This window comes from Salmo trutta, chromosome 9 (assembly GCF_901001165.1).
Source record: "Salmo trutta chromosome 9, fSalTru1.1, whole genome shotgun sequence".
NCBI classification, from domain to species: domain Eukaryota; kingdom Metazoa; phylum Chordata; class Actinopteri; order Salmoniformes; family Salmonidae; genus Salmo; species Salmo trutta.
In genome coordinates, this window is record NC_042965.1 from 42,472,621 (window position 1) to 42,498,579 (window position 25,959).

Here is a 25,959-nt window from a genome sequence, read left to right on the forward strand (position 1 = left end):
ACCATACCTATAATACCATACCATATAATACCACACCATACCATATAATACCACACCATACCATATAATACCACACCATACCATACCACACCATACCATATAATACCATACCATACAATACCATACCATACAATACCATACCATATAATACCACACCATACCATATAATACCACACCATACCATACCATACCAAACCATACAATACCATACCATATAATACCATACCATACAATACAATACCATACCATAATACCATACCATATAATACCACACCATACCATAATACCATACCATATAATACCACACCATACCATATAATACCACACCATACCATATAATACCACACCATACCATATAATACCACACCATACCATATAATACCACACCATACCATATAATACCACACCATACCATATAATACCACACCATAATACCATACCATACCATACCAAACCATACAATACCATACCATTTAATACCATACCATATAATACCATACCATATAATACCACACCATACCATATAATACCACACCATACCATATAATACCACACCATACCATATAATACCACACCATACATAATACCACACCATACCATAATACCACACCATACCATAATACCACACCATATAATACCATACCACCACATAATACCAAACCATACAATACCATACCATTTAATACCATACCACATAATACCATACCATATAATACCATACCATATAATACCACACCATACCATATAATACCACACCATACCATACCACACCATACCATTTAATACCATACCATACAATACCATACCATACAATACCATACCATATAATACCATACCATATAATACCACACCATACCATATAATACCACACCATACCATACCATACCAAACCATACAATACCATACCATATAATACCATACCATACAATACCATACCATATAATACCATACCATATAATACCACACCATACCATATAATACCATACCATATAATACCACACCATACCATATAATACCACACCATACCATATAATACCACACCATACCATATAATACCACACCATACCATATAATACCACACCATACCATATAATACCACACCATACCATACCATATAATACCACACCATACAATACCATACCATATAATACCATACCATATAATACCATACCATATAATACCATACCATATAATACCACACCATACCATATAATACCACACCATACCATAATACCACACCATACCATATAATACCATACCATATAATACCATACCATATAATACCATACCATATAATACCACACCATACCATACCACATAATACCATACCACATAATACCATACCATATAATACCATACCATATAATACCATACCATATAATACCACACCATACAATACCATACCATATAATACCACACCATATAATACCACACCATACCATAATACCATACCATATAATACCATACCATATAATACCACACCATACCATATAATACCACACCATACCATATAATACCACACCATACCATATAATACCACACCATATAATACCACACCACACCATATAATACCATACCACACCATATAATACCATACCATATAATACCACACCATATAATACCATACCATATAATACCACACCACATAATACCATACCATACCATACCATATAACACCATACCATATAATACCATACCATATAATACCACATAATACCATACCACATAATACCATACCACATAATACCATACCACATAATACCACACCATATAATACCACACCATATAATACCACATAATACCATACCACATAATACCACACCATATAATACCATACCATACAATACCATACCATATAATACCATACCATATAATACCACACCATACCATATAATACCATACCATATAATACCACACCATACCATATAATACCACACCATACCATATAATACCACACCATACCATATAATACCACACCATACCATATAATACCACACCATACCATATAATACCACACCATACCATACCACACCATACCATATAATACCATACCATACAATACCATACCATATAATACCATACCATATAATACCACACCATACCATATAATACCACACCATACCATACCATACCAAACCATACAATACCATACCATATAATACCATACCATACAATACAATACCATACCATATAATACCATACCATATAATACCACACCATACCATATAATACCACACCATACCATATAATACCACACCATACCATATAATACCACACCATACCATATAATACCACACCATACCATATAATACCACACCATACCATATAATACCACACCATACCATATAATACCACACCATATAATACCATACCATACCACATAATACCAAACCATACAATACCATACCATTTAATACCATACCATATAATACCATACCATATAATACCACACCATACCATATAATACCACACCATACCATATAATACCACACCATACCATATAATACCATACCATATAATACCATACCATATAATACCATACCATATAATACCACACCATACCATACCACATAATACCATACCACATAATACCATACCACATAATATCATACCATATAATACCATACCATATAATACCACACCATATAATACCATACCATATAATACCACACCATACCATATAATACCACACCATACCATATAATACCATACCATATAATACCATACCATATAATACCACACCATATAATACCACACCATACCATATAATACCACACCATACCATATAATACCACACCATATAATACCACACCACACCATATAATACCATACCACACCATATAATACCATACCATATAATACCACACCACATAATACCATACCATACCATATAATACCATACCATATAATACCTCACCACATAATACCATACCATACCATATAATACCATACCACATAATACCACACCACATAATACCATACAATACCATACCATATAATACCATACCATATAATACCATCCAATACCATACCATATAACACCATACCATATAATACCATACCATATAATACCACATAATACCATACCACATAATACCATACCACATAATACCATACCACATAATACCACACCATATAATACCACACCATATAATACCACATAATACCATACCACATAATACCACACCATATAATACCACGCCATATAATACCATATAATACCACACCATATAATACCACACCATACCATATAATACCACACCATACCATATAATACCATACCACATAATACCATACCACACCATACCATACCACATCATACCATACCATATAAAACCATACCATATAATACCACACCATACCATGCCATTTTATACTACACCATACCATACCATATAATGCCATACCATATAATACCACATCATACCCGACCATACCATATAATACCATATCATACCATATAATACCGTACCATACCATATAATACCCCACCATACCATATAATACCACACCATAACATATAATACCACATAGTACCATACCGCACCACACCATATAATACCATACCATACCACATAATACCATACCATATAATACCATACCATATAATACCATACCATATAATACCATACCATATAATATCATACCATATAATACCACACCATACCACACCATATAATACCACACCATACCATACCATATAATACCATACCATACCACATAATACCATACCATATAATATCATACCATATAATACCATACCACATAATACCATACCATATAATATCATACCACACCACACCACACCATATAATACCACACCATACCATACCATATAATACCATACCACACAATACCATATAATATCATACCATATAATACCATACCGCACCATACCATATAATACCATACCATACCACACCATACCATGCCATTTTATACTACACCATTCCATACCATATAATACCATACCATATAATATCATACCACATCGTCAGGAGTACATGGACAACAAGGTAAAACAGGCTAGTCACCTTTGGAGTTATAATTATAGGAAACAAAATAAAAATCAAATCAAATTGTATTTGTCACATGCGCTGAATACAACAGGTGCAAACCTGACCGTGAAATGATTACCTACAAGCCCTTAACCAACAATGCAGTTAAATAAATATAGAATTTAATGGGTTGAATATAATTTAATAGCCAGGGTAGATCTACCTATGTTAATATAATATAATTGCATGGCTAGGCCTATCTGCATTCCGTTTGTGTTACGCTCGCTCCCCCTGCTGGTGTTGGATGGAGTGACAGGTGGAGTTGAATTAAACCCCGTTTCTCATAATGATTTTCCCGGAGCACTATACTACGTACGTGTGTGGTTTGAGGAGTTAGCGAGTTAACTTTGGTCAACTCTGAGTTCAACTCGGGATAACCGGTACCACGACGGTGGCTCAACCTTTTTTAATCAGGTACATTTATATGGTAACGAGTCTTTCAGAACGAACCTGCTCAGGGACATCCTGAATGAAGTGTCTGAGATCCGAGTTGAAGACCAGTGAAATCAGATTCCCTCCCTCTCACGAAGATTGTGTCGTCCCCCTTCAGTTTGCACATGACTAGTCCTAATTCCGAAGTCTTCATTGCGACAACGCTGAAACATCAATCCATGGCCGAATCAGTGCCGCATTTTCAATTGTGCCGGAATCAAAATGAAAGAACAGTAATCGTGCAAATAGGCTTTTAAAAGTGCAGTCTTTATTTTATTACTTATCATTAATTCCATCTTTGGTGAGTTTATCAATGCACGAGCACCTTTTTTCCCCCCTCACTCGTGTCGATAAAATTGATATTTTTTTAAGTCGTATAAAAGTTTGTGAAGTTTCAAAAAGTTCTACAGCTGCACCATAGTAACCGCTCTGCATCTGACCGTAAGGCTTCTAACCCCCCAAGCCATAAGACTGCTGAACAACTAAACTAATCAAATGGCCACCCAGACTATTTACATTGAACCCCCCCCCCCCAAGGTTTTTACACTGCTGCTACTCGCTGTTTATAATTGATGCATAGTCACTTTACAAATTACCTCGATGAACCTGTACCCCCGCACATTGACTCGGTACCGAACTGAAAAGTGCACGCCCAATTACTAGGCTGCTAGAGTTAGCAGCAGGCAGATGAACAATATCCACCATCGTAGTATGGATGAAGCCTGAGCTGGAATGTGAAGCTGGCTAACTGAAGCTGGCTAACTTTAGAAAACCTTAAGTAGATTATACCCCTCTGGACAATACATTTGATTGATTGATAGATGTTTTTTTAGACTATAACTGATTGATTGACTGACTGATTTATTTTCGAGACTATAACTGATTGATTGACTGCCTGATTTTTATTCCTAGACTATAACTGATCGATTGACTGCCTGATTTTTATTCCTAGACTATAACTGATTGATTGACTGCCTGATTTTTATTCCTAGACTATAACTGATCGATTGACTGCCTGATTTTTATTCCTAGACTATAACTGATTGATTGACTGCCTGATTTTTATTTATAGACTATAACTGATTGATTGGTTGACTGACTGATTTTTATTTCTAGACTATAACTGATTGATTGACTGCCTGATTTTTATTCCTAGACTATAACTGATTGATTGACTGCCTGATTTTTATTCCTAGACTATAACTGATCGATTGACTGCCTGATTTTTATTCCTAGACTATAACTGATTGATTGACTGCCTGATTTTTATTCCTAGACTATAACTGATTGATTGACTGCCTGATTTTTATTCCTAGACTATAACTGATTGATTGACTGCCCTATTTTTATTTCTAGACTATAACTGATTGATTGACTGACTGATTTTTATTCCTAGACTATAACTGATTGATTGACTGCCTGATTTTTATTCCTAGACTATAACTGATTGATTGACTGCCTGATTTTTATTCCTAGACTATAACTGATTGATTGACTGCCCTATTTTTATTTCTAGACTATAACTGATTGATTGACTGACTGATTTTTATTCCTAGACTATAACTGATTGATTGACTGCCTGATTTTTATTCCTAGACTATAACTGATTGATTGACTGCCTGATTTTTATTCCTAGACTATAACTGATTGATTGACTGCCCTATTTTTATTTCTAGACTATAACTGATTGATTGACTGACTGATTTTTATTCCTAGACTATAACTGATTGATTGACTGCCTGATTTTTATTCCTAGACTATAACTGATTGATTGACTGCCTGATTTTTATTCCTAGACTATAACTGATTGATTGGTTGACTGACTGATTGATTTATTGATGTTGCAGGCCACCAACCTGATCAGTAAGAAGGAGCTGTTGAGCATGGACCCAGACACCGACGATGGTCAGCTGGTCTATGAGGTCACAGCAGAGCCTAAACACGGCTTCCTAGAGAGCAAACTGAAACCTGGGGCTCCTATCACCTCCTTCACACAAGGTATGGTGTGTGTGTGTGGGGGGGGGGGGTGTTTGTCTGTGTGTGTGCGACAGGGCAGTGCACAAAACTTTCACTGGGCAGGAGCTCAAACTGGAAAAGCCCCCCCCCCCACTTAAAAAAAACCTAACGACTCATAATTAATATCTCGAAAGTCATAACATACCAACTGCCTCGAGCAACACACATTCTTTTTTTTGTTGCATTGGCCTATTTATTTCTGCGACACACTCATCACAAATTGTAAGCCAGCTAGTTACGGTGCCTCCTAAAGATGTGATTGACATCTGGAACAGAAGGTGGGCTGTCAGCCGATCGTTGATGGGTAATGTACATTAATGTACATCTGCTAGTTAGCTAGTTATCTACTGATTGTGATTTATCTTTAATGCTCTTAAATAATAACAAGATAATATTCATATTTTTTTAACTCAAGATATATGGCTGGGTGGCTAGTGGCTTGTGTGAATATTTTAGTATATGGAGGTTACTTAGAGTTTAGACTGTGTTGCTGCTGCCGACTGAGGAAGGGATGGAGTTGGGTCTGAGCGAGGGTTGTTGAAGTAGCAGCTCTTCTCTGTCGTTTTGCCTCTCTCTGCTGCGTGACAACGTCCGTGATAACACAGTGCAGGAAATTAAGAAATGTATTAAAATGCTGGAATTGAATGCTGAATTAAACAATTAGCTATGCATGGGAAGCTAGGAGCCATTTATGTGTTGTTGTGAGTTGTATTTCTTCCCTGTTAGCTAGTGATAGGTAGTAGTCTTGGAAATCACAGACTTTAAGTAACAGCAATAGGTCTGCGGAGGATGTCAGATTCTCTTGGACATTTTGGGGGGGGGGGAAATATTCTGGGGAGGGTCCTCTTCAGACAGAAAACTCTCCCAACAAATCACGAGTTTCGGTAGGACCAAGCCTGAAAAATATAACTATTTCCTTAGCCTGTAGGACATCTCAGAACGTCGCGATTTGAAACCAAAGTTTGCAGGAAAACCCTTTGCCGTGGTTTTAGTAATAGATGATTCAAACTAGCAAAATAACCTCTGCGTTCTTTATCTCGCTAGCTAGCTAGTTAGCTACTACCTTGTGTCTGGCGGGGTGTTTACAATAAGGCAGCAAGTGGACAAGGTGATTCAGACTATCAAAATAACCTTGGCATTCTCCATCTCGCTAGCTAGCTAGCTAGCAGCAAGTGGACAAGGCGGTAATGTCACGGGATAAGGCAGTGACGGTCTTCCCTGTTCCAACTCTCTGTCTCAGCTGGACGTGTGTGCTGGAACATTGGTACATTGTGGGAGGCAACCCATCCGTCTAGAGATACTAGATAGATAGTGATAGGGATGCTCGGCCTATTTGAAACTTCGCCATTTCCTGGCAACGTTTACCTGCCAGATTCAGAAGCTTGAAAACACCATTAGAGATAAAAGCTAGAAAAAAAATTATTAAACTGAACATCATTTATATGTTTAAAAAAAATATATATTAATAATATTTTTGGTGTCGAATATAATAGTTTCAGTATAGTTTTAGTTTTTAATTACTGACCACAACCACACAATTACTGACCATAAACCACACAATTACTGACCATAAACCACACAATTACTGACCACAACTACTGACCACAACCACACAATTACTGACCACATCCCACACAACTACTGACCACAACCTGTTTTAGTTTCAGTTTTAGTTTACTGTAATAACCTTGACTATCACCTAAAAGGGCACATGGTGAGTGGGAGGGCAAAGCGGCATGTGCTGGGCACAGGTTTACTCCTATCTGTGCACGTGCCTGGTGTGCAAGCGTATAGTCACCAGAGTGACCAAACTAAACATTCTATCTGATTATTTTCTTCTTCTTCAGTGATTTCTGTCTTAAAGTTTGTCCCTTTTAATGCAAGTAATGTTGTTCTAACGTCGTCCTAACATTGTTCTAACGTCGTCCTAACATTGTGCTAACGTCGTCCCCTGCCCTCCAGCTGACATTAACCTGGGCTTGATCCGCTACGTGCTCCATGAAGAGAGCGTGACAGAGACCATGGACAACTTTAAGTTCCTGGTGAAGGACAGCAAGCCCAACGTTGTCTCTGATAACCTGTTCCATATCCAGTGGTCCCTCATCAGCTTCCAACACAGGAGGTGAGAGAAACAAGGACAGCTCTTCTTCACAGTAAATCTTTTCTGTCACAAGTATGGCCCAGAGATTTTCTTGACCATGTGACTGGAATGGGGAGAAACTTCGTACTCTTCCTGAGCTAATTCAAATCTTGTGTATGTTTAAGAGATGTATACGTCTTATGGCGGCAGGTAGCCTAGCGGTTAGAGCGCTGGACTAGTAACTGAAAGGTTGCATGATCGAGTCCCCGAACTGACAAGGTACAAATCTGTCATTCTGCCCCTGAACAAGGTAGTTAACCCACTGTTCCTAGGCCGTCAATGTAAATAAGAATTTGTTCTTAACTGACTTGCCTAGTTAAATAAAATAAAAATTAATGGGTTTGCTGGATCTGGTCGCTGTTTTACACAATTCTCTCCTCTCACTGGCCACAAAGTCCATTTCAGCTATTATACTGTAATTGTATCTCTCAAAAACGGTATGTTTATGTGACTGAGGCCGTCTGTTCCCCTCCCATACAGCTACAATGTGAGTGAGAAGGCTGGCACGGTGTCAGTCACAGTGAAGAGGACGGGCAACCTGAACCAGTATGCCATCGTGCTGTGTCGTACGGAACAGGGCACCGCCACCTCGACCTCCAGTGTGGGCTCTCGTCCCGGGCAGCAGGACTACGTGGAGTACGCTGGACAGGTACGGGCAACACTACACTGGCATCGCCACCTTGGCATTGCCAATTAAAAGTACTGGCCGTTATTATACAGAGGATGCAATATAAAAGCACAACCCCAAAACATGTTTTACAGGATAAATGAGACAATGAGACATTCCATGTACATCCTGTGTAGAAGAAATGGCCACAAAACGTGTCTCTTCTCTCTCTCTCTCTCTCCAGGTCCAGTTTGACGAGCGGGAGGACACCAAGGTGTGTACCATAGTGATCCAGGATGACAAGGTGTTTGAGGGCGTGGAGAGTTTCCAGGTGGAGCTTAGCATGCCCGTCTATGCCCTCCTGGGTCAGGTGACCCACGCCAGCGTCAACATCAACGACACAGAGGACGAACCCACGCTGCAGTTTGACAAGAAGATTTACCACGTCAACGAGAGTACCGGCTTCATACACGCCCCCATAGAGAGGAAAGGTATTAACCCTAAACATAACAAACTAGTATGTACATAACCTTAACTCTGCCATGTCAACCAGTACCGGCTTCATACACACTCCAATATAAAGGAAAGGCAAGGAGGATACTAACCTTAAACCTACAGTACCAGTCAAAAATGTGGACACACCTGCTCATTCAAGGGTTTTTCTTAATTTTTTACTATCTTCTACATTGTAGAATAATAGTGAAGACATCAAAACTATGAAATAACACATATGGAATCATGTAGTAACCAAAAAAAGTGTTGAACAAATGTTTTGATTCTTCCAAGTAGCCACCTTTTGCCTTGATGACAGCTTTGCACACTCTTGGCATTCTCTCAACCAGCTTCACCTGGAATGCTTTTCCAACAGTCTTGAAGGATTTCCCGCATATGCTGAGCACTTGTAGGCTGCTTTTCCTTCCCTTTACAGTCCAACTCATCCCAAACCATCTCAATTGGGATGAGGTCAGTTGATTGTGTAGGCCAGGTCATCTGATGCAGTACTCCATCACTCTCCTTCTTGGTCAAATAGCCCTTACACAGTCTGGAGATGTGTTGGGTCATTGTCCTGTTGAAAAACAAATGATAGTCCCACTAAGTGCAAACCAGATGAGATGGCGTATTGCTGCAGAATGCTGTGGTAGCCATGCTGGTTAAGTGTGCCTTGAATTCTAAATAAATCACCAGCAAAGCACCCCCATACCATCACATCTCCTCCTCCATGCTTCACGGTGGGAACCAGACATGCAGAGATCATCCGTTCACCTACCATTGACCATTGACCAAAAAACGTATCCAGGAAGTCCAACAATGTTATCTGGGACCCCAATGTTTAAGGATTCTAGGATCCTACCTGGGGGGTCCAAAATAATTATCTTGAGCACCCCAATGTCTGAAATTCAATAAAAAAATACTTGTATTTTAAACAATGGTACATTTTTAATTGAGGAAGTGATTAAATTGAACATTTTATTGACCCCATCAACCCTGTTCAGGAAGGCAACCTTAATCTATTCTTCTCCCTCTCCCCCTCTTCCTTCCTTCCTCTGCTCCACTCCTCCTCACCTCTCTTCCTCCCCTCTCCTGCTACCTTTCACCCCTACCTCTTCCTGTTCTCTCCCTCCAGGTGACACCAGCAGTACGGTCTCAGCTCTCTGTTACACGGTCCCTAAGTCAGCTAAGGGTAGCAGTCTACACGGCCTGGAGTCTGGGTCTGACTATAAGAGTCGAGGTATGACTGTTGACAGCAGGGTCATCTTCGGCCCCGGCGTCTCCATGTCCACCTGCGACGTCAAGCTCATTGATGACAGCGAATACGAACTCTCCGAGGAGTTTGAGCTCCACCTATCGGATGCCTCGGATAACGCCCGCATGGGTGATGTTAAAGTGGCAAAGGTGGTCATTGACGGACCAAATGATGCTTCGACGGTATCCCTGGGCAACGCTACGTTTACGTACAGCGAGGACGCTGGTGAGAGATTATAAGGCGTTAGTTATAAAGGCTTATAAGCCGTTATTAAGCAGTCTACCTGCAGTAAAGTGTTACTGAGGAAGTTATATCTGTGGTGACTTTACAATCTACGACCTCAAATGTTGGGTTATGCTAGAGCGGGGATGGGCAACCTGGAGGGGTGTTACGCTTTCGCCCATCCCGAGCAAACACGGCTGATTCAGGTGTGTTAGCCGGGACAAAAGTGTGACACCAATCAGGCCCCCGAGGACTGGAGTTGTCCATCCCTGTGCCAGAGTAAAAGGGATTTATTAAGTTCATAAGGTATTTCTAAGTTATATTCTTCAAGAATCGATAGATGTATTTCACTGCATGCATTAACCATATCCCTAACCTCTGACCTCTAAACCCGTAACGTCTGACCTTTGACTTCCAGGCACCATAGAGATTCCGGTGTTGCGGCAGGGGAGTGACCTGTCGTCAGTGACCTCTGTGTGGTGTGCCACGCGCCCCTCTGATCCCCCCTCCGCCACCCCCGGGGTCGACTACATCCCCTCCTCCAGGAAGGTGGAGTTCAAAGCTGGCAAGACTATGGAGGTACATTTTTGTATTTACCTTACTTTTAACAGGAAGTCCCATTGAGACCAAGGTCTCTTTAACAGGAAGTCCCCTTGAGACCAAGGTCTCTTTAACAGGAAGTCCCCTTGAGACCAAGGTCTCTTTAACAGGAAGTCCCCCTGAGACCAAGGTCTCTTTAACAGGAAGTCCCCTTGAGACCAAGGTCTCTTTAATAGGAAGTCCCATTGAGACCAAGGTTTCTTTAACAGGAAGTCCCCTTGAGACCAAGGTTTCTTTAACAGGAAGTCCCATTGAGACCAAGGTTTCTTTAACAGGAAGTCCCATTGAGACCAAGGTCTCTTTAACGGGAAGCCCTGCATGTAACCAATTTACAAAATACAAAATAATACAAATATACTAAATTACGAACACTGAAGAGAAACAAATACATTCCTTATCAACATTTAAACATCGGATATGCTAACTGTTATGTCTAAAGGATATTAAAGATGTTAGGTACGGTGGGAATTGACCTACGACACCTCAAAGAGGGACAGCCTACTTTCTGGTAACGAATGCATTGATGTGTAGTGAACCTGTCACCTGTAATAGAACTACGTTGCTATGGTAATAGACCGCAGAGTCGATCATTGACTCTAATAGCAGTCCCCTGTGTTATATTTACCAGTTTAATGATACATTTTATGAAATGTCAGATTAGCATTTTTCAAGAGCAGGTATAATTCAAAGCATTTGATCTTCATAGATGTGTTGACATTAGATACAATGACAATGTCATTGATATAATACATTTCCTAAAATATTTTCGTCTTGTGTTGCTTTTTGTGAGAGTAGGAATTTAGTGTCATGGTCTCTCTCTCTCTCTCTCTCTCTCTCTCTTCTCTCATCGCTCTCTCTCTCTCTTCTCTCTCTCTTCTTTCTCTTCGCTCTCTCTTCTCTCTCTCTCTCTCTCTCTCTCTCTTTTTCTTCTCTCTCTCTCTTCTCTCTCTTATCTCTCTTATCTCTCTCTCTTCTCTCTCCTCTCTCTTATCTCTCTCTCTTATCTCTCTCTCTCTTCTCTCTCTTCTCTCTCTCTCTCTCTCTCTCTCTTCTCTCTCTTCTCTCTCTTCTCTCTCTCTCTCTCTTCTCTCTCTTATCTCTCTTATCTCTCTCTCTTCTCTCTCCTCTCTCTTATCTCTCTCTCTTATCTCTCTCTCTCTTCTCTCTCTCTCTCTCTCTCTCTCTCTCTCTCTCTCTCTCTCTCTCTCCCAGACGTGCAGTCTCACCATCATGGATGACATTCAGAACCCAGCCATTGAGGGGGCGGAGGCTTTTGTAGTGTTCCTCTCCTCCCCTCAGGGGGCGGTGCTCCTCGAACCCTTCGAAGCCTCCGTGGTCATCACTGATACCTTGGATCGTATGTGTACCAATACACACACACACACACACACACACACCTGTCTTCTAGGGCAGGGTTTCCAATCTCAAAATAATCAAGCTTGATGATGAGTTGGTTGATTGAGTCAGCTGTGTAGTCAGCTGTGTAGTGCTGGGTGGGGTCAGGACCGAGTTTTGGAAAACAGAGAACTTCATCTGAAATTGTAATTTCATCATACAATACTTCCTCAATCATAATCACTACTCATTTACCCCACAATGCCACCCTCCCAGTACCCAGCATGCAGTTTGAGAAGACGGCGTACAAGGTGAAGGAGAAGGCAGGCGTGCTGAACATCCCCATCGTTAGAACGGGAGACCTAACGGTCAAGTCCTCTGTCCGCTGCTTCACGCGCACCATGTCTGCCATGGTCATGGACGACTTTGAGGAGAGGAGGAACGCGGACGACTCACGTATCGCCTTCCTCAAGGGAGAGAAGGTAGGTTCTTTATCAAGCCCACAGAGATTCTTCACAGCAGTTATAATAGTTGGTACGTATAGCACTCTGCCCAATGGGATAAAAACACAACCTTCTGTATAAAGCACTCCTAGACCAATAAAGTTGGCTTTGATGTTATGATGTTGATGTTGTTGACGATGATGATGCTAATGATGATGATGGTCCAGGTAAAAAACTGCACGGTGCACATCAATGACGACTCTGTGTTCGAGCCAGAGGAGGAGTTCCAGGTGCATCTTGGGACACCGCAAGGGGACCACTGGAGCGGGGCTATGGTGGGAGTTAGTGACATTGTCACGGTAACCATCACTAACGACGAGGACGGTAAGCAACACACAGGCTTCACTGTTCTCTGTGCTCTTCTTTTTATTAACGAGTTGTACGCAGTCACTAGTAAAAGTCAACACACCCATTACAGTCTTCACATTTTGCTGCTTTAAAATTACATCTAAAAAAAAGCATTCAACTGGATTACATAGACAAAAAAAGCTCAGTCAATGTAAAAAAAAATATGCATTGCATGTTCAATTTCACATTTTCATTGTAGCTTTTTGTACTTCCCCAGCCCCCACCATAGAGTTTGAGCAAACGTCGTACCAGGTGCGGGAGCCTCCCGGGCCAGACGGCATCGAGGTGCTTAACATCAAGGTGGTCAGGACAGGAGACCAGGACCGCACCTCCAAGGTCCGCTGCAGCACCCGAGACGGATCAGCCCAGTCCGGAGTGGACTACAACCCCAACAGCAGGGTCCTCAAATTCACCCCTGGTCAGTAAGACTTATTGAGAAGGAACACTATGGGTAGTATAGTTTGTATATCTGGCCACAAGAACCTCATAGCCAATCACATTCCCTTTAGTGATTGCTCAGACTGGGTCCTGTATATTTGTATTCACCCGTTTCCTGTCAAAATCCTTCTGAAATGTAATACATTTTTACATTATTGAAGGTATTTTACATCACATGTCGACGATGCAGCATAAGGAAATATTGACTTAACTTTTTTTGGTCTTTCTATGAAGGCATGGACAACATCCTGTTCAAAGTGGAGATTCTGTCCAATGAGGACAGAGAGTGGCACGAGTCCTTCTCATTGGTCCTCGGTCCTGACGATCCGGTGGAGGCAGTGCTTGGAGAGATCACCACGGCAACAGTCACCATCCTGGACCAGGAAGCAGCAGGGAGTCTCATTCTCCCGGCCACGCCCATCGTAAGGAGCATTACTTAATTCAATCTGAATTATAATGTAATTTTTATAAAATTATTATTTTCAGAACTTGCCAGAAAAAGAGCCAAGACAAAAAAACATAAACTTTAAACTTTCCCTCAAAGATTGTAGCCACAGATACTTACAGTATCTTCTCTGGCCTAAAGCCTACCTTTAATATATGATTAATGATGTGACATATTTTACGATAAACCCTTTCTTCTGTTAACAGTCTTGAATAAAAATGAGGAATTGACCCCAATCAATTACACTTACTCCCAACACCCACCCTCCCTCCCTCTTCCAGGTGGTATCTCTGTCAGACTATGACAACGTGGCTGAGGTGTCTAAGGAGGGCAGTAAGAAGCAGCCTGCGCCTGGTTACCCCTTGGTGTGTGTGACGCCCTGCGACCCGCACTACTCCAAATACTCTGTGATGAGGGAGCGCTGCAACGAGGCAGGCATCAACCAGACCTCTGTTCACTTCTCCTGGGAGGTGGCTGCCCCTACAGACACCAACGGGGCCAGGTCACCCTTCGAGACCGTCACTGATACCACACCCTATACTGGTGTTAACCATATGGTGAGTAGTTGAGTAGTAGTCGTAGTAGTATAGTAGTAGTAGTATTAGTAGCAGTAGTAGTAGCAGTACTACAACAGTGGTAGGCCTGAACACCGACAACGACGAGACAGCCTATAGGGAGGAGGTCAGAGACCTGGCCGGGTAGTGCCAGAATAACAACCTATCCCTCAACGTAACCAAGACTAAGGAGATGATTGTGGACTACAGGAAAAGGAGGACCGAGCACGTCCCCATTCTCATCGACGGGGCTGTAGTGGAGCAGGTTGAGAGCTTCAAGTTCCTTGGTGTCCACATCAATAACAAATTAGAATGGTCCAAACACACCAAGACAGTTGTGAAGAGGGCACGACAAAGCCTATTCCCCCTCAGGAAACGAAAAAAGTTTTGGCATGGGTCCTGAGATCCTCAAAAGGTTCTACAGCTGCAACATCGAGAGCATCCTGACTGGTTGCATCACTGCCTGGTACGGCAATTGCTCGGCCTCCGACCGCAAGGCACTTCAGAGGGTAGTGCGTACTGCCCAGTACATCATTGGGGCAAAGCTGCCTGCCATCCAGGACCTCTACACCAGGCGGTGTCAGAGGAAGGCCTTAAAAATAGTCAGACCCCAGCCACCCCAGTCATAGACTGTTCTCTCTACTACCGCATGGCAAGCGGTACCGGAGTGCCAAGTCGAGGACAAAAAGGCATCTCAACAGTTTTTACCCCCAAGCCATAAGACTCCTGAACAGGTCTATTTGCGTTGTGTGCCCCCCCAACCCCTCTTTTACGCTGCTGCTACTCTCTGTTAATCATATATGCATAGTCACTTTAACTATACATTCATGTACATACTACCTCAATTGGGCCGACCAACCAGTGCTCCCGCACATTGGCTAACCGGGCTATCTGCATTGTGTCCCACCACCCACCACCCCCCAACCCCTCTTTTACACTACTGCTACTCTCTGTTCATCATATATGCATAGTCACTTTAACCATATCTACATGTACATACTACCTCAATCAGCCTGACTAACCGGTGTCTGTATGTAGCCTTGCTACTCTTATTTTCAAATGTCTTTTTACTGTTGTTTTATTTCTTTACTTACCTACACGCACACACACACACACACATACCTTCTTTTTTTTGCACTGTTGGTTAGAGCCTGTAAGTAAGCATTTCACTGTAAGGTCTACACCTGTTGTATTCGGCGCACGTGACAAATAAACGTTGATTTGAGTAGTAGTAGTAGCATTTGTAGTAGTAGTAGTAGTAGTAGTTGTGATAGTAGTTGTGATGGTAGTGATAGTAGTAGTAGTAGTGGTAGTAGTACAATAGTAATAGTAGTAGTAGTAGCAGCACTATAGTAGTAGTAGTAGTGATAGTTGTAGTAGTGATAGTAGTAGTAGTAGTAGCAGCACTATAGTAGTAGTAGTGATGGTAGTAGTGGTAGTAGTACAATAGTAATAGTAGTAGTAGTAGTAGTAGTAGTGATAGTTGTAGTAGTGATAGTAGTATAGTAGTAGTAGTAGCAGCACTATAGTAGTAGTAGTAGTAGTAGTAGTAGTAGTAGTAGTAGTAGTGATAATAGTAGGAGCAGTAGTGATAGTGATAGTAGTAGTAGTAGCAGTAGTAGTAGTAGTAGTAGCAGCAGCAATAGATGACTGGAGTCTTTGACAATTTTGGGGGCCTTCCTCTGACACTGCAAAGTGTATAGGTCCTGGATGGCAGGAAGCTTGGTCCCAGTGATGTACTGGGCCGTATGCACTACCCTCTGTAGTGCCTTACAGTCGGATGCCGAGCAGTTGCTATACCAGGCGGTCATGCAACCGGTCAGGATGCTCTCGATGGTGCAGCTGTGGAACTTTGTGAGGATCTGGGGACCAATGCCAAATCTTTTCAGTCTCCGGGGGGCTTGGTGTGTTTGGACCATGATAGTTTGTTGGTGATGTGGACACCAAGGTACTTGAAACTCTCGACCTGCTCCACTACAGCCCCGTCGATGTTAATGAGAGCGTGTTCGGCCCTTCCTTTTCCTGTGTTCCAGGATCAGCTCCTTTGTCTTGCTCACGTTGAGGGAGAGGTTGTTTTCCTGGCACTTCACTGCCAGATCTCTGATCTCCTACCTATAGTCTGTCTCATCGTTGTCGGTGATCAGGCCTACCACTGTTGTGTTGTCAGCAAACTTAATGATGGTGTTGGAGTCGTGCTTGGCCACACAGTCGGGGATGAACAGGGAGTACAGGAAGGGGACTAAGCACGCACCTCTGAGGGGCTCCCGTATTGAGGATCAGTGTGGCAGATGTATTGTTACCTACCCTCACCACCTGGGGGCAGCCCGTCAGGAAGTCCAGGTTCAAGTTGCAGAGGGAGGTGTTTAGTCCCAGGGTCCTTAGCTTAGTGATGAGCTTTCTGGGCGCTACGGTGTTGAACGCTGAGCTGTAGTCAATGAACAGCATTCTCACATAGGTGTTCCTTTTGACTAGGTGGGAAACAGAAGTGTGGAGTGCAATCAAGATTGCATCATCTGTGGATCTGTTGGGGCGGTATGCGAATTGGAGTGGGTCTAGGGTTTCCGGAATGATGGTGTTGATGTGAGCCATGACCAGCCTTTCAAAGCACTTCATGGCTGCGGGGATGTAGTCATTTAGGCAGGCTACCTTCTCTTTCTTGGGCACAGGGACTATGGTGGTCTGCTTGAAACATGTAGGTATTACAGACTCGGTCAGGGAGAGGTTGAAAATGTCAGTGAAGACACTTGCCAGTTGGTCCACGCATGCAATGAGTACACGTCCTGGTAATCTGTCTGGCCCTGCGGCCTTGTGAATGTTGACCTGTTGTTTATTATGATCACACAGTCGTCCGGAACAGCTGGTGCTCTCATGCATGCTTCTGTGTTGCTTGCGAGCAGAAAAGGTCCACTTCAATCAGTGTAGATGAAAGGGAGGAGACAGGTTAAAGAAGTATTTTTAAGCCTTGAGACAATTGAAACATGGATTGTGTATGTGTGCCATTCAGAGGGTGAATGGGCAAGGCAACTCAATTTTAGGAAGGTGTCCTTAATGTTTTTTACACTCATAGTCTAGTATAGTCAGAAAAAGTTACATCTTAAAGGCTAATAAGGCTGATGGAACCATTCATAGAGGGTTCTAGGAAGAACCTTTAGATGATAAAACGGTTCTAGGTCGAACCATTTACTGAGGATTCTATGAAGCACCAAAAAAGGGTTCCCCAATGGGGACAAACCATAGAACCCTTTATGGTTCTACTTAGCACCTGTTCTTTCTAAGAGTGTAGAATCAGTCACTAGTGGTAATGATATGTAGGAGAATGTTCTGTTGTAGTCTGTGTGTTTGTGTGCGTGAGTTTACAAAAATGAATTTCTTCAGCTGATTGACAGACTGATTGACTGATTGATTGATTGATTGATTGACCAATTGACTGACTGACTGACTAACTGACTGATTGCCTGAATTATTGACTGATTGACTGACTGACTGACTGACTGACTGACTGACTGGCTGGCTGGCTGATTGACTGACTGACTGACTGACTGGCTGGCTGATTGACTGACTGACTGACTGACTGGCTGATTGACTGGCTGATTGACTGGCTGACTGACTGACTGACTGACTGACTGACTGACTGACTGATTGACTGACTGACTGACTGACTGACTGGCTGATTGACTGACTGACTGACTGACTGGCTGACTGACTGACTGACTGACTGGCTGATTGACTGACTGACTGGCTGATTGATTGACTGACTGATTGACTGACTGTATTTGCTCCACAGGTCCTGGACAGTATCTATTTCTCTCGGAGGTTCCATGTGCGCTGTGTGGCCCAGGCCCGGGACAAGTCCGGCCATCTTGGAACACCCCTGAGGAGTAACATAGCAACCATCGGCACCGAGGGTTCCATATGCCACACCCCTGTTACCACGGGAACAGCCCGAGGGTTCCAGGCCCAGTCGTTCATCGCCAGTCTGAAGTATCTGGATGTCAAACACAAGGAGCACCCCAACCGGTGAGCAGGGAGTCATTCACACACACACAAACACAATGAGCAGGTGTGCAAACACACAAACAGTCATGCAGATAAACATACTATAACACAAGAAGCTACCCAACCGATGAGCTCACCAAACACAAACATATCTGCATATGGTCTATAATAGTTCTAGAACACCTCCATATGGTCTATAATAGTTCTAGAACACCTCCATATGGTCTATAATAGTTCTAGAACACCTCCATATGGTCTATAATAGTTCTAGAACACCTCCATATGGTCTATAATAGTTCTAGAACACCTCCATATGGTCTATAATAGTTCTAGAACACCTCCATATGGTCTATAATAGTTCTAGAACACCTCCATATGGTCTATAATAGTTCTAGAACACCTCCATATGGTCTATAATAGTTCTAGAATACCTCCATATGGTCTATAATAGTTCTAGAACACCTCCATATGGTCTATAATAGTTCTAGAACACCTCCATATGGTCTATAATAGTTCTAGAACACCTCCATATGGTCTATAATAGTTCTAGAACACCTCCATATGGTCTATAATAGTTCTAGAACACCTCCATATGGTCTATAATAGTTCTAGAACACCTCCATATGGTCTATAATAGATCTAGAACACTAACCTTTTGTTGTCTTCTTTTTCTTCTGCAGTATCCACATCTCGGTGCAGATCCCCCACCAGGATGGTATGCTGCCCCTAGTGTCCAGCATGCCCCTCCACAACCTTCACTTCCTGCTGTCAGAGTCCATCTACAGACAGCAGCACATCTGTTCAAACTTGGTCACTCTCAAAGACCTGCAGGGGGTCTCTGGTGAGCGTACACACACTTGATCACACACACACACACAACACTCGCTTGATCACACACACGTGCTTGAATACACAGCAACTCTTCCTTAAAATGCACTTACGCTTCAACACACACACACACACACACACACACACACACACACACACACACACACTGATGTGCACCAAATAATTTAAATCCTCCCTTTAACAAAAGTGTGTTTGATGTGTGTTTCAGAGACGGGTTTCCTGGATGATGTCCAGTATGACAGTATCTCTCTGGGTCCGGGTTATGACAGACCCTATCAGTTCAACCCCAGTGTCAGAGAGGCTAAGAGCATCCAGCTGTACAAACACCTCAACCTGAAGAGCTGTATCTGGACATTTGATGCCTACTACGACATGACGGAACTCATAGACGTCTGTGGAGGCTCAGTCACTGCCGACTTCCAGGTACGCTACAATACGCCTTGCAGTGGGTTAGAGGGTTACATAGAGGGCTAGGGGTCACATAGAGGGCTAGGGGTTACGTAGAGGGCTAGGGGTCACATAGAGGGTTAGGGGTCACATAGAGGGTTAGGGGTCACATAGAGGGTTAGGGGTCACGTAGAGGGCTAGGGGTCACGTAGAGGGCTAGGGGTCACGTAGAGGGCTAGGGGTCACGTAGAGGGCTAGGGGGTCACATAGAGGGCTAGGGGTCACATAGAGGGTTAGGGGTCACGTAGATGGCTAGGGGTCACATAGAGGGCTAGGGGTCACATAGAGGGTTAGGGGTCACATAGAGGGTTAGGGGTCACGTAGAGGGTTAGGGGTCACGTAGAGGGTTAGGGGTCACGTAGAGGGCTAGGGGTCACGTAGAGGGCTAGGGGGTCACGTAGAGGGCTAGGGGTCACATAGAGGGTTAGGGGTCACGTAGAGGGCTAGGGGTCACATAGAGGGCTAGGGGTCACATAGAGGGCTAGGGGTCACATAGAGGGTTAGGGGTCACATAGAGGGTTAGGGGTCACATAGAGGGCTAGGGGTCACATAGAGGGTTAGGGGTCACATAGAGGGTTAGGGGTCACATAGAGGGTTAGGGGTCACGTAGAGGATTAGGGGTCACGTAGAGGGTTAGGGGTCACGTAGAGGGTTAGGGGTCACGTAGAGGGCTAGGGGTCACGTAGAGGGCTAGGGGTCACGTAGAGGGCTAGAGGTCACGTAGAGGGCTACGGGGTCACATAGAGGGTTAGGGGTCACGTAGATGGCTAGGGGTCACATAGAGGGCTAGGGGTCACATAGAGGGCTAGGGGTCACGTAGAGTGTTAGGGGTCACGTAGAGGGATAGGGGTCACGTAGAGGGCTAGGGGTCACGTAGAGGGCTAGGGGTCACGTAGAGGGCTAGGGGTCACATAGAGGGTTAGGGGTCACATAGAGGGTTAGGGGTCACATAGAGGGTTAAGAGTCACATAGAGGGTTAAGAGTCAGATAGAGGGCTAGGGGTCACGTAGAGTGCTAGGGGTCACGTAGAGGGTTAGGGGTCACGTAGAGGGTTAGGGGTCACATAGAGGGTTAGGGGTCACACAGAGGGTTAGGGGTCACACAGAGGGTTAGGGGTCACGTAGAGGGTTAGGGGTCACGTAGAGGGCTAGGGGTCACATAGAGGGCTAGGGGCCACATAGGGGGTTAGGGGTCACATAGAGGGCTAGGGGTCACATAGGGGGCTAGGGGTCACATAGAGGGCTAGGGGCCACATAGGGGGTTAGGGGTCACATAGAGGGCTAGGGGTCACATAGAGGGCTAGGGGTCATAGAGGGTTAGGGGTCACATAGAGGGTTAGGGGCCACATAGAGGGCTAGGGGTCACATAGAGGGTAATTGGTCACGTAGAGGGTTAGGGGTCACGTTTAGGGCTAGGGGTCACTTAGAGGGCTAGGGGTCACGTAGAGGGCTAGGGGTCACGTAGAGGGTTAGGGGTCACATAGAGGGTTAGGGGTCACATAGAGGGTTAGGGGTCACGTAGAGGGCTAGGGGTCACGTAGAGGGCTAGGGGTCACATAGAGGGCTAGGGGCCACATAGGGGGTTAGGGGTCACATAGAGGGCTAGGGGTCACATAGGGGGCTAGGGGTCACATAGAGGGCTAGGGGCCACATAGGGGGTTAGGGGTCACATAAAGGGCTAGTGGTCACATAGGGGGCTAGGGGTCACATAGAGGGCTAGGGGCCACATAGGGGGTTAGGGGTCACATAGAGGGCTAGGGGTCACATAGAGGGCTAGGGGTCATAGAGGGTTAGGGGTCACATAGAGGGTTAGGGGCCACATAGAGGGCTAGGGGTCACATAGAGGGTAATTGGTCACGTAGAGGGTTAGGGGTCACGTAGAGGGCTAGGGGTCACTTAGAGGGCTAGGGGTCACTTAGAGGGCTAGGGGTCACATAGAGGGCTAGGGGTCACATAGAGGATTAGGGGTCACATAGAGGGCTAGGGGTCACATAGAGGGCTAGGGGTCACATAGAGGGCTAGGGGTCACATAGAGGGTTAAGGGTCACGTAGAGGGCTAGGGGTCACGTAGAGGGCTAGGGGTCACGTAGAGGGCTAGGGGTCACATAGAGGGTTAAGAGTCACATAGAGGGTTAAGAGTCAGATAGAGGGCTAGGGGTCACGTAGAGGGCTAGGGGTCACGTAGAGGGTTAGGGGTCACATAGAGGGCTAGGGGTCACATAGAGGGTTAGGGGTCACGTAGAAGGTTAGGGGTCACGTAGAGGGCTAGGGGTCACGTAGAGGGCTAGGGGTCACATAGAGGGCTAGGGGCCACATAGGGGGTTAGGGGTCACATAGAGGGCTAGGGGTCACATAGGGGGCTAGGTGTCACATAGAGGGCTAGGGGCCACATAGGGGTTAGGGGTCACATAGAGGGCTAGGGGTCACATAGAGGGCTAGGGGTCATAGAGGGTTAGGGGTCACATAGAGGGTTAGGGGCCACATAGAGGGCTAGGGGTCACATAGAGGGTAATTGGTCACGTAGAGGGTTAGGGGTCACGTAGAGGGCTAGGGGTCACTTAGAGGGCTAGGGGTCACTTAGAGGGCTAGGGGTCACATAGAGGGCTAGGGGTCACATAGAGGGCTAGGGGTCACATAGAGGATTAGGGGTCACATAGAGGGCTAGGGGTCACATAGAGGGCTAGGGGTCACATAGAGGGCTAGGGGTCACATAGAGGGTTAAGGGTCACGTAGAGGGCTAGGGGTCACGTAGAGGGCTAGGGGTCACGTAGAGGGCTAGGGGCCACATAGTGGGCTAGGGGTCACATAGAGGGCTAGGGGTCACATAGAGGGTTAAGGGTCACATAGAGGGCTAGGGGTCACATAGAGGGCTAGGGGTCACATAGAGGGTTGGGGTCACATAGAGGGCTAGGGGTCACATAGAGGGCTAGGGGTCACATAGAGGGCTAGGGGTCACATAGAGGGCTAGGGGTCACATAGAGGGTTGGGGTCACATAGAGGGCTAGGGGTCACATAGAGGGCTAGGGGTCACATAGAGGGTTAGGGGTCACATAGAGAGCTAGGGGTCACATAGAGGGCTAGGGGTCACATAGAGGGTTAGGGGTCACATAGAGAGCTAGGGGTCACATAGAGGGTTAGGGGTCACATAGAGGGTTAGGGGTCACATAGAGGGTTGGGGTCACATAGAGGGCTAGGGGTCACATAGAGGGTTAGGGGTCACATAGAGGGTTGGGGTCACATAGAGGGCTAGGGGTCACATAGAGGGTTGGGGTCACATAGAGGGCTAGGGGTCACATAGAGGGTTAGGGGTCACATAGAGGGTTGGGGTCACATAGAGGGCTAGGGGTCACATAGAGGGCTAGGGGTCACATAGAGGGCTAGGGGTCACATAGAGGGCTAGGGGTCACATAGAGGGTTAGGGGTCACATAGAGGGTTAGGGGTCACATAGAGGGCTAGGGGTCACATAGAGGGTTGGGGTCACATAGAGGGCTAGGGGTCACATAGAGGGTTAGGGGTCACATAGAGGGTTGGGGTCACATAGAGGGCTAGGGGTCACATAGAGGGCTAGGGGTCACATAGAGGGCTAGGGGTCACATAGAGGGCTAGGGGTCACATAGAGGGCTAGGGGTCACATAGAGGGCTAGGGGTCACGTAGAGGGTTAGGGGTCACGTAGAGGGTTAGGGGTCACATAGAGGGTTAGGGGTCACATAGAGGGCTAGGGGTCACATAGAGGGCTAGGGGTCACATAGAGGGCTAGGGGTCACATAGAGGGCTAGGGGTCACATAGAGGGTTAGGGGTCACATAGAGGGCTAGGGGTCACATAGAGGGCTAGGGGTCACATAGAGGGCTAGGGGTCACATAGAGGGCTAGGGGTCACATAGAGGGTTAGGGGTCACATAGAGGGTTAGGGGTCACATAGAGGGCTAGGGGTCACATAGAGGGTTAGGGGTCACATAGAGGGCTAGGGGTCACATAGAGGGTTAGGGGTCACATAGAGGGTTAGGGGCCACATAGAGGGTTAGGGGTCACATAGAGGGTTAGGGGTCACATAGAGGGCTAGGGGTCACATAGAGGGCTAGGGGTCACATAGAGGGCTAGGGGTCACATAGAGGGCTAGGGGTCATAGAGGGCTAGGGGTCACATAGAGGGCTAGGGGTCACATAGAGGGCTAGGGGTCATAGAGGGCTAGGGGTCACATAGAGGGCTAGGGGTCACATAGAGGGTTAGGGGTCACATAGAGGGTTAGGGGTCACGTAGAGGGTTAGGGGTCACATAGAGGGCTAGGGGTCACATAGAGGGCTAGGGGTCACATAGAGGGCTAGGGGTCACATAGAGGGCTAGGGGTCACATAGAGGGCTAGGGGTCACATAGAGGGTTAGGGGTCACATAGAGGGTTAGGGGTCACGTAGAGGGTTAGGGGCCACATAGAGGGTTAGGGGTCACATAGAGGGCTAGGGGTCACACTGTACTCTAGTGTTTATCATGCTATGAATTCACTTCTTTTTCCTTTCATTTTAGGAGGCTTTCCATTTCTGGCACATTACTAGTGGACATAATATTATCACAGATATCCCTTTACACACCGTAAGACTTTATGATTGGAGTCCACAGTACTATTGTGTCCACATTGGCTAGTCAGGTTGATTTGCATTGACTTTGGTTTCCCAGTCACGTGAGCACACAGGCAGTAGAAGCCTTCAATGATCAGATAGAGTTTACATGTGACTCATCCCAACCACAGTATGCAAAACATTCTAGGACTGACTACAGGTGTTGCTACTGTATATCACCTTATATCATGCCATGTTTAGTAGCATTACGTCATGTCATATGGTGTCAACTTAGGTCATGTCTTGTGTATGTCCTCCCCCCCCACAGGTTCGTCAATCAGTTGTTCCTGGTTGAGTAGTGTTATTTCCTGTCACTTTATCTTATGTCATGCGCTATGTCCCCCCAGGTGCGTGACTCGGCCCAGTCGTTCCTGACGGTGCAGGTTCCTCTCTATGTGTCGTATATCTACGTAACGGCTCCCAGGGGCTGGGCTTCTCTGGAACACCACACTGAAATGGAGTTCTCTTTCTTCTACGACACCGTGCTCTGGAGGACAGGTGTGTGTGGGGGGGGGCTGTGTGTGTGGGGGGGGGCTGTGTGTGGGGGGGGGGGGGCTGTGTGTGTGTGGGGGGGGGCTGTGTGTGTGTGTGGGGGGGGCTGTGTGTGTGTGGG

General features: G+C 44.9%; 1 protein-coding gene across 1 annotated transcript in view; it reads left to right on the forward strand.

Annotated features, from left to right (window-relative positions):
- The window catches only part of LOC115199674 (extracellular matrix protein FRAS1), a 151,813-nt gene that overhangs the window by 113,688 nt on the left and 12,166 nt on the right, over nucleotides 1-25,959 (forward strand). The window contains exons 33-49 of the mRNA XM_029761980.1: nucleotides 3,942-4,016; nucleotides 6,338-6,488; nucleotides 8,469-8,628; nucleotides 9,127-9,295; nucleotides 9,498-9,744; nucleotides 10,878-11,222; nucleotides 11,638-11,798; nucleotides 13,032-13,176; nucleotides 13,431-13,636; nucleotides 13,825-13,981; nucleotides 14,223-14,423; nucleotides 14,678-14,865; nucleotides 15,170-15,445; nucleotides 19,227-19,459; nucleotides 20,119-20,279; nucleotides 20,496-20,710; nucleotides 25,694-25,844. Of these exons, the coding sequence (XP_029617840.1) occupies nucleotides 3,942-4,016; nucleotides 6,338-6,488; nucleotides 8,469-8,628; nucleotides 9,127-9,295; nucleotides 9,498-9,744; nucleotides 10,878-11,222; nucleotides 11,638-11,798; nucleotides 13,032-13,176; nucleotides 13,431-13,636; nucleotides 13,825-13,981; nucleotides 14,223-14,423; nucleotides 14,678-14,865; nucleotides 15,170-15,445; nucleotides 19,227-19,459; nucleotides 20,119-20,279; nucleotides 20,496-20,710; nucleotides 25,694-25,844 (3,241 nt within the window). The remainder of the gene's footprint in view (nucleotides 1-3,941; nucleotides 4,017-6,337; nucleotides 6,489-8,468; nucleotides 8,629-9,126; nucleotides 9,296-9,497; nucleotides 9,745-10,877; nucleotides 11,223-11,637; nucleotides 11,799-13,031; nucleotides 13,177-13,430; nucleotides 13,637-13,824; nucleotides 13,982-14,222; nucleotides 14,424-14,677; nucleotides 14,866-15,169; nucleotides 15,446-19,226; nucleotides 19,460-20,118; nucleotides 20,280-20,495; nucleotides 20,711-25,693; nucleotides 25,845-25,959) is intronic.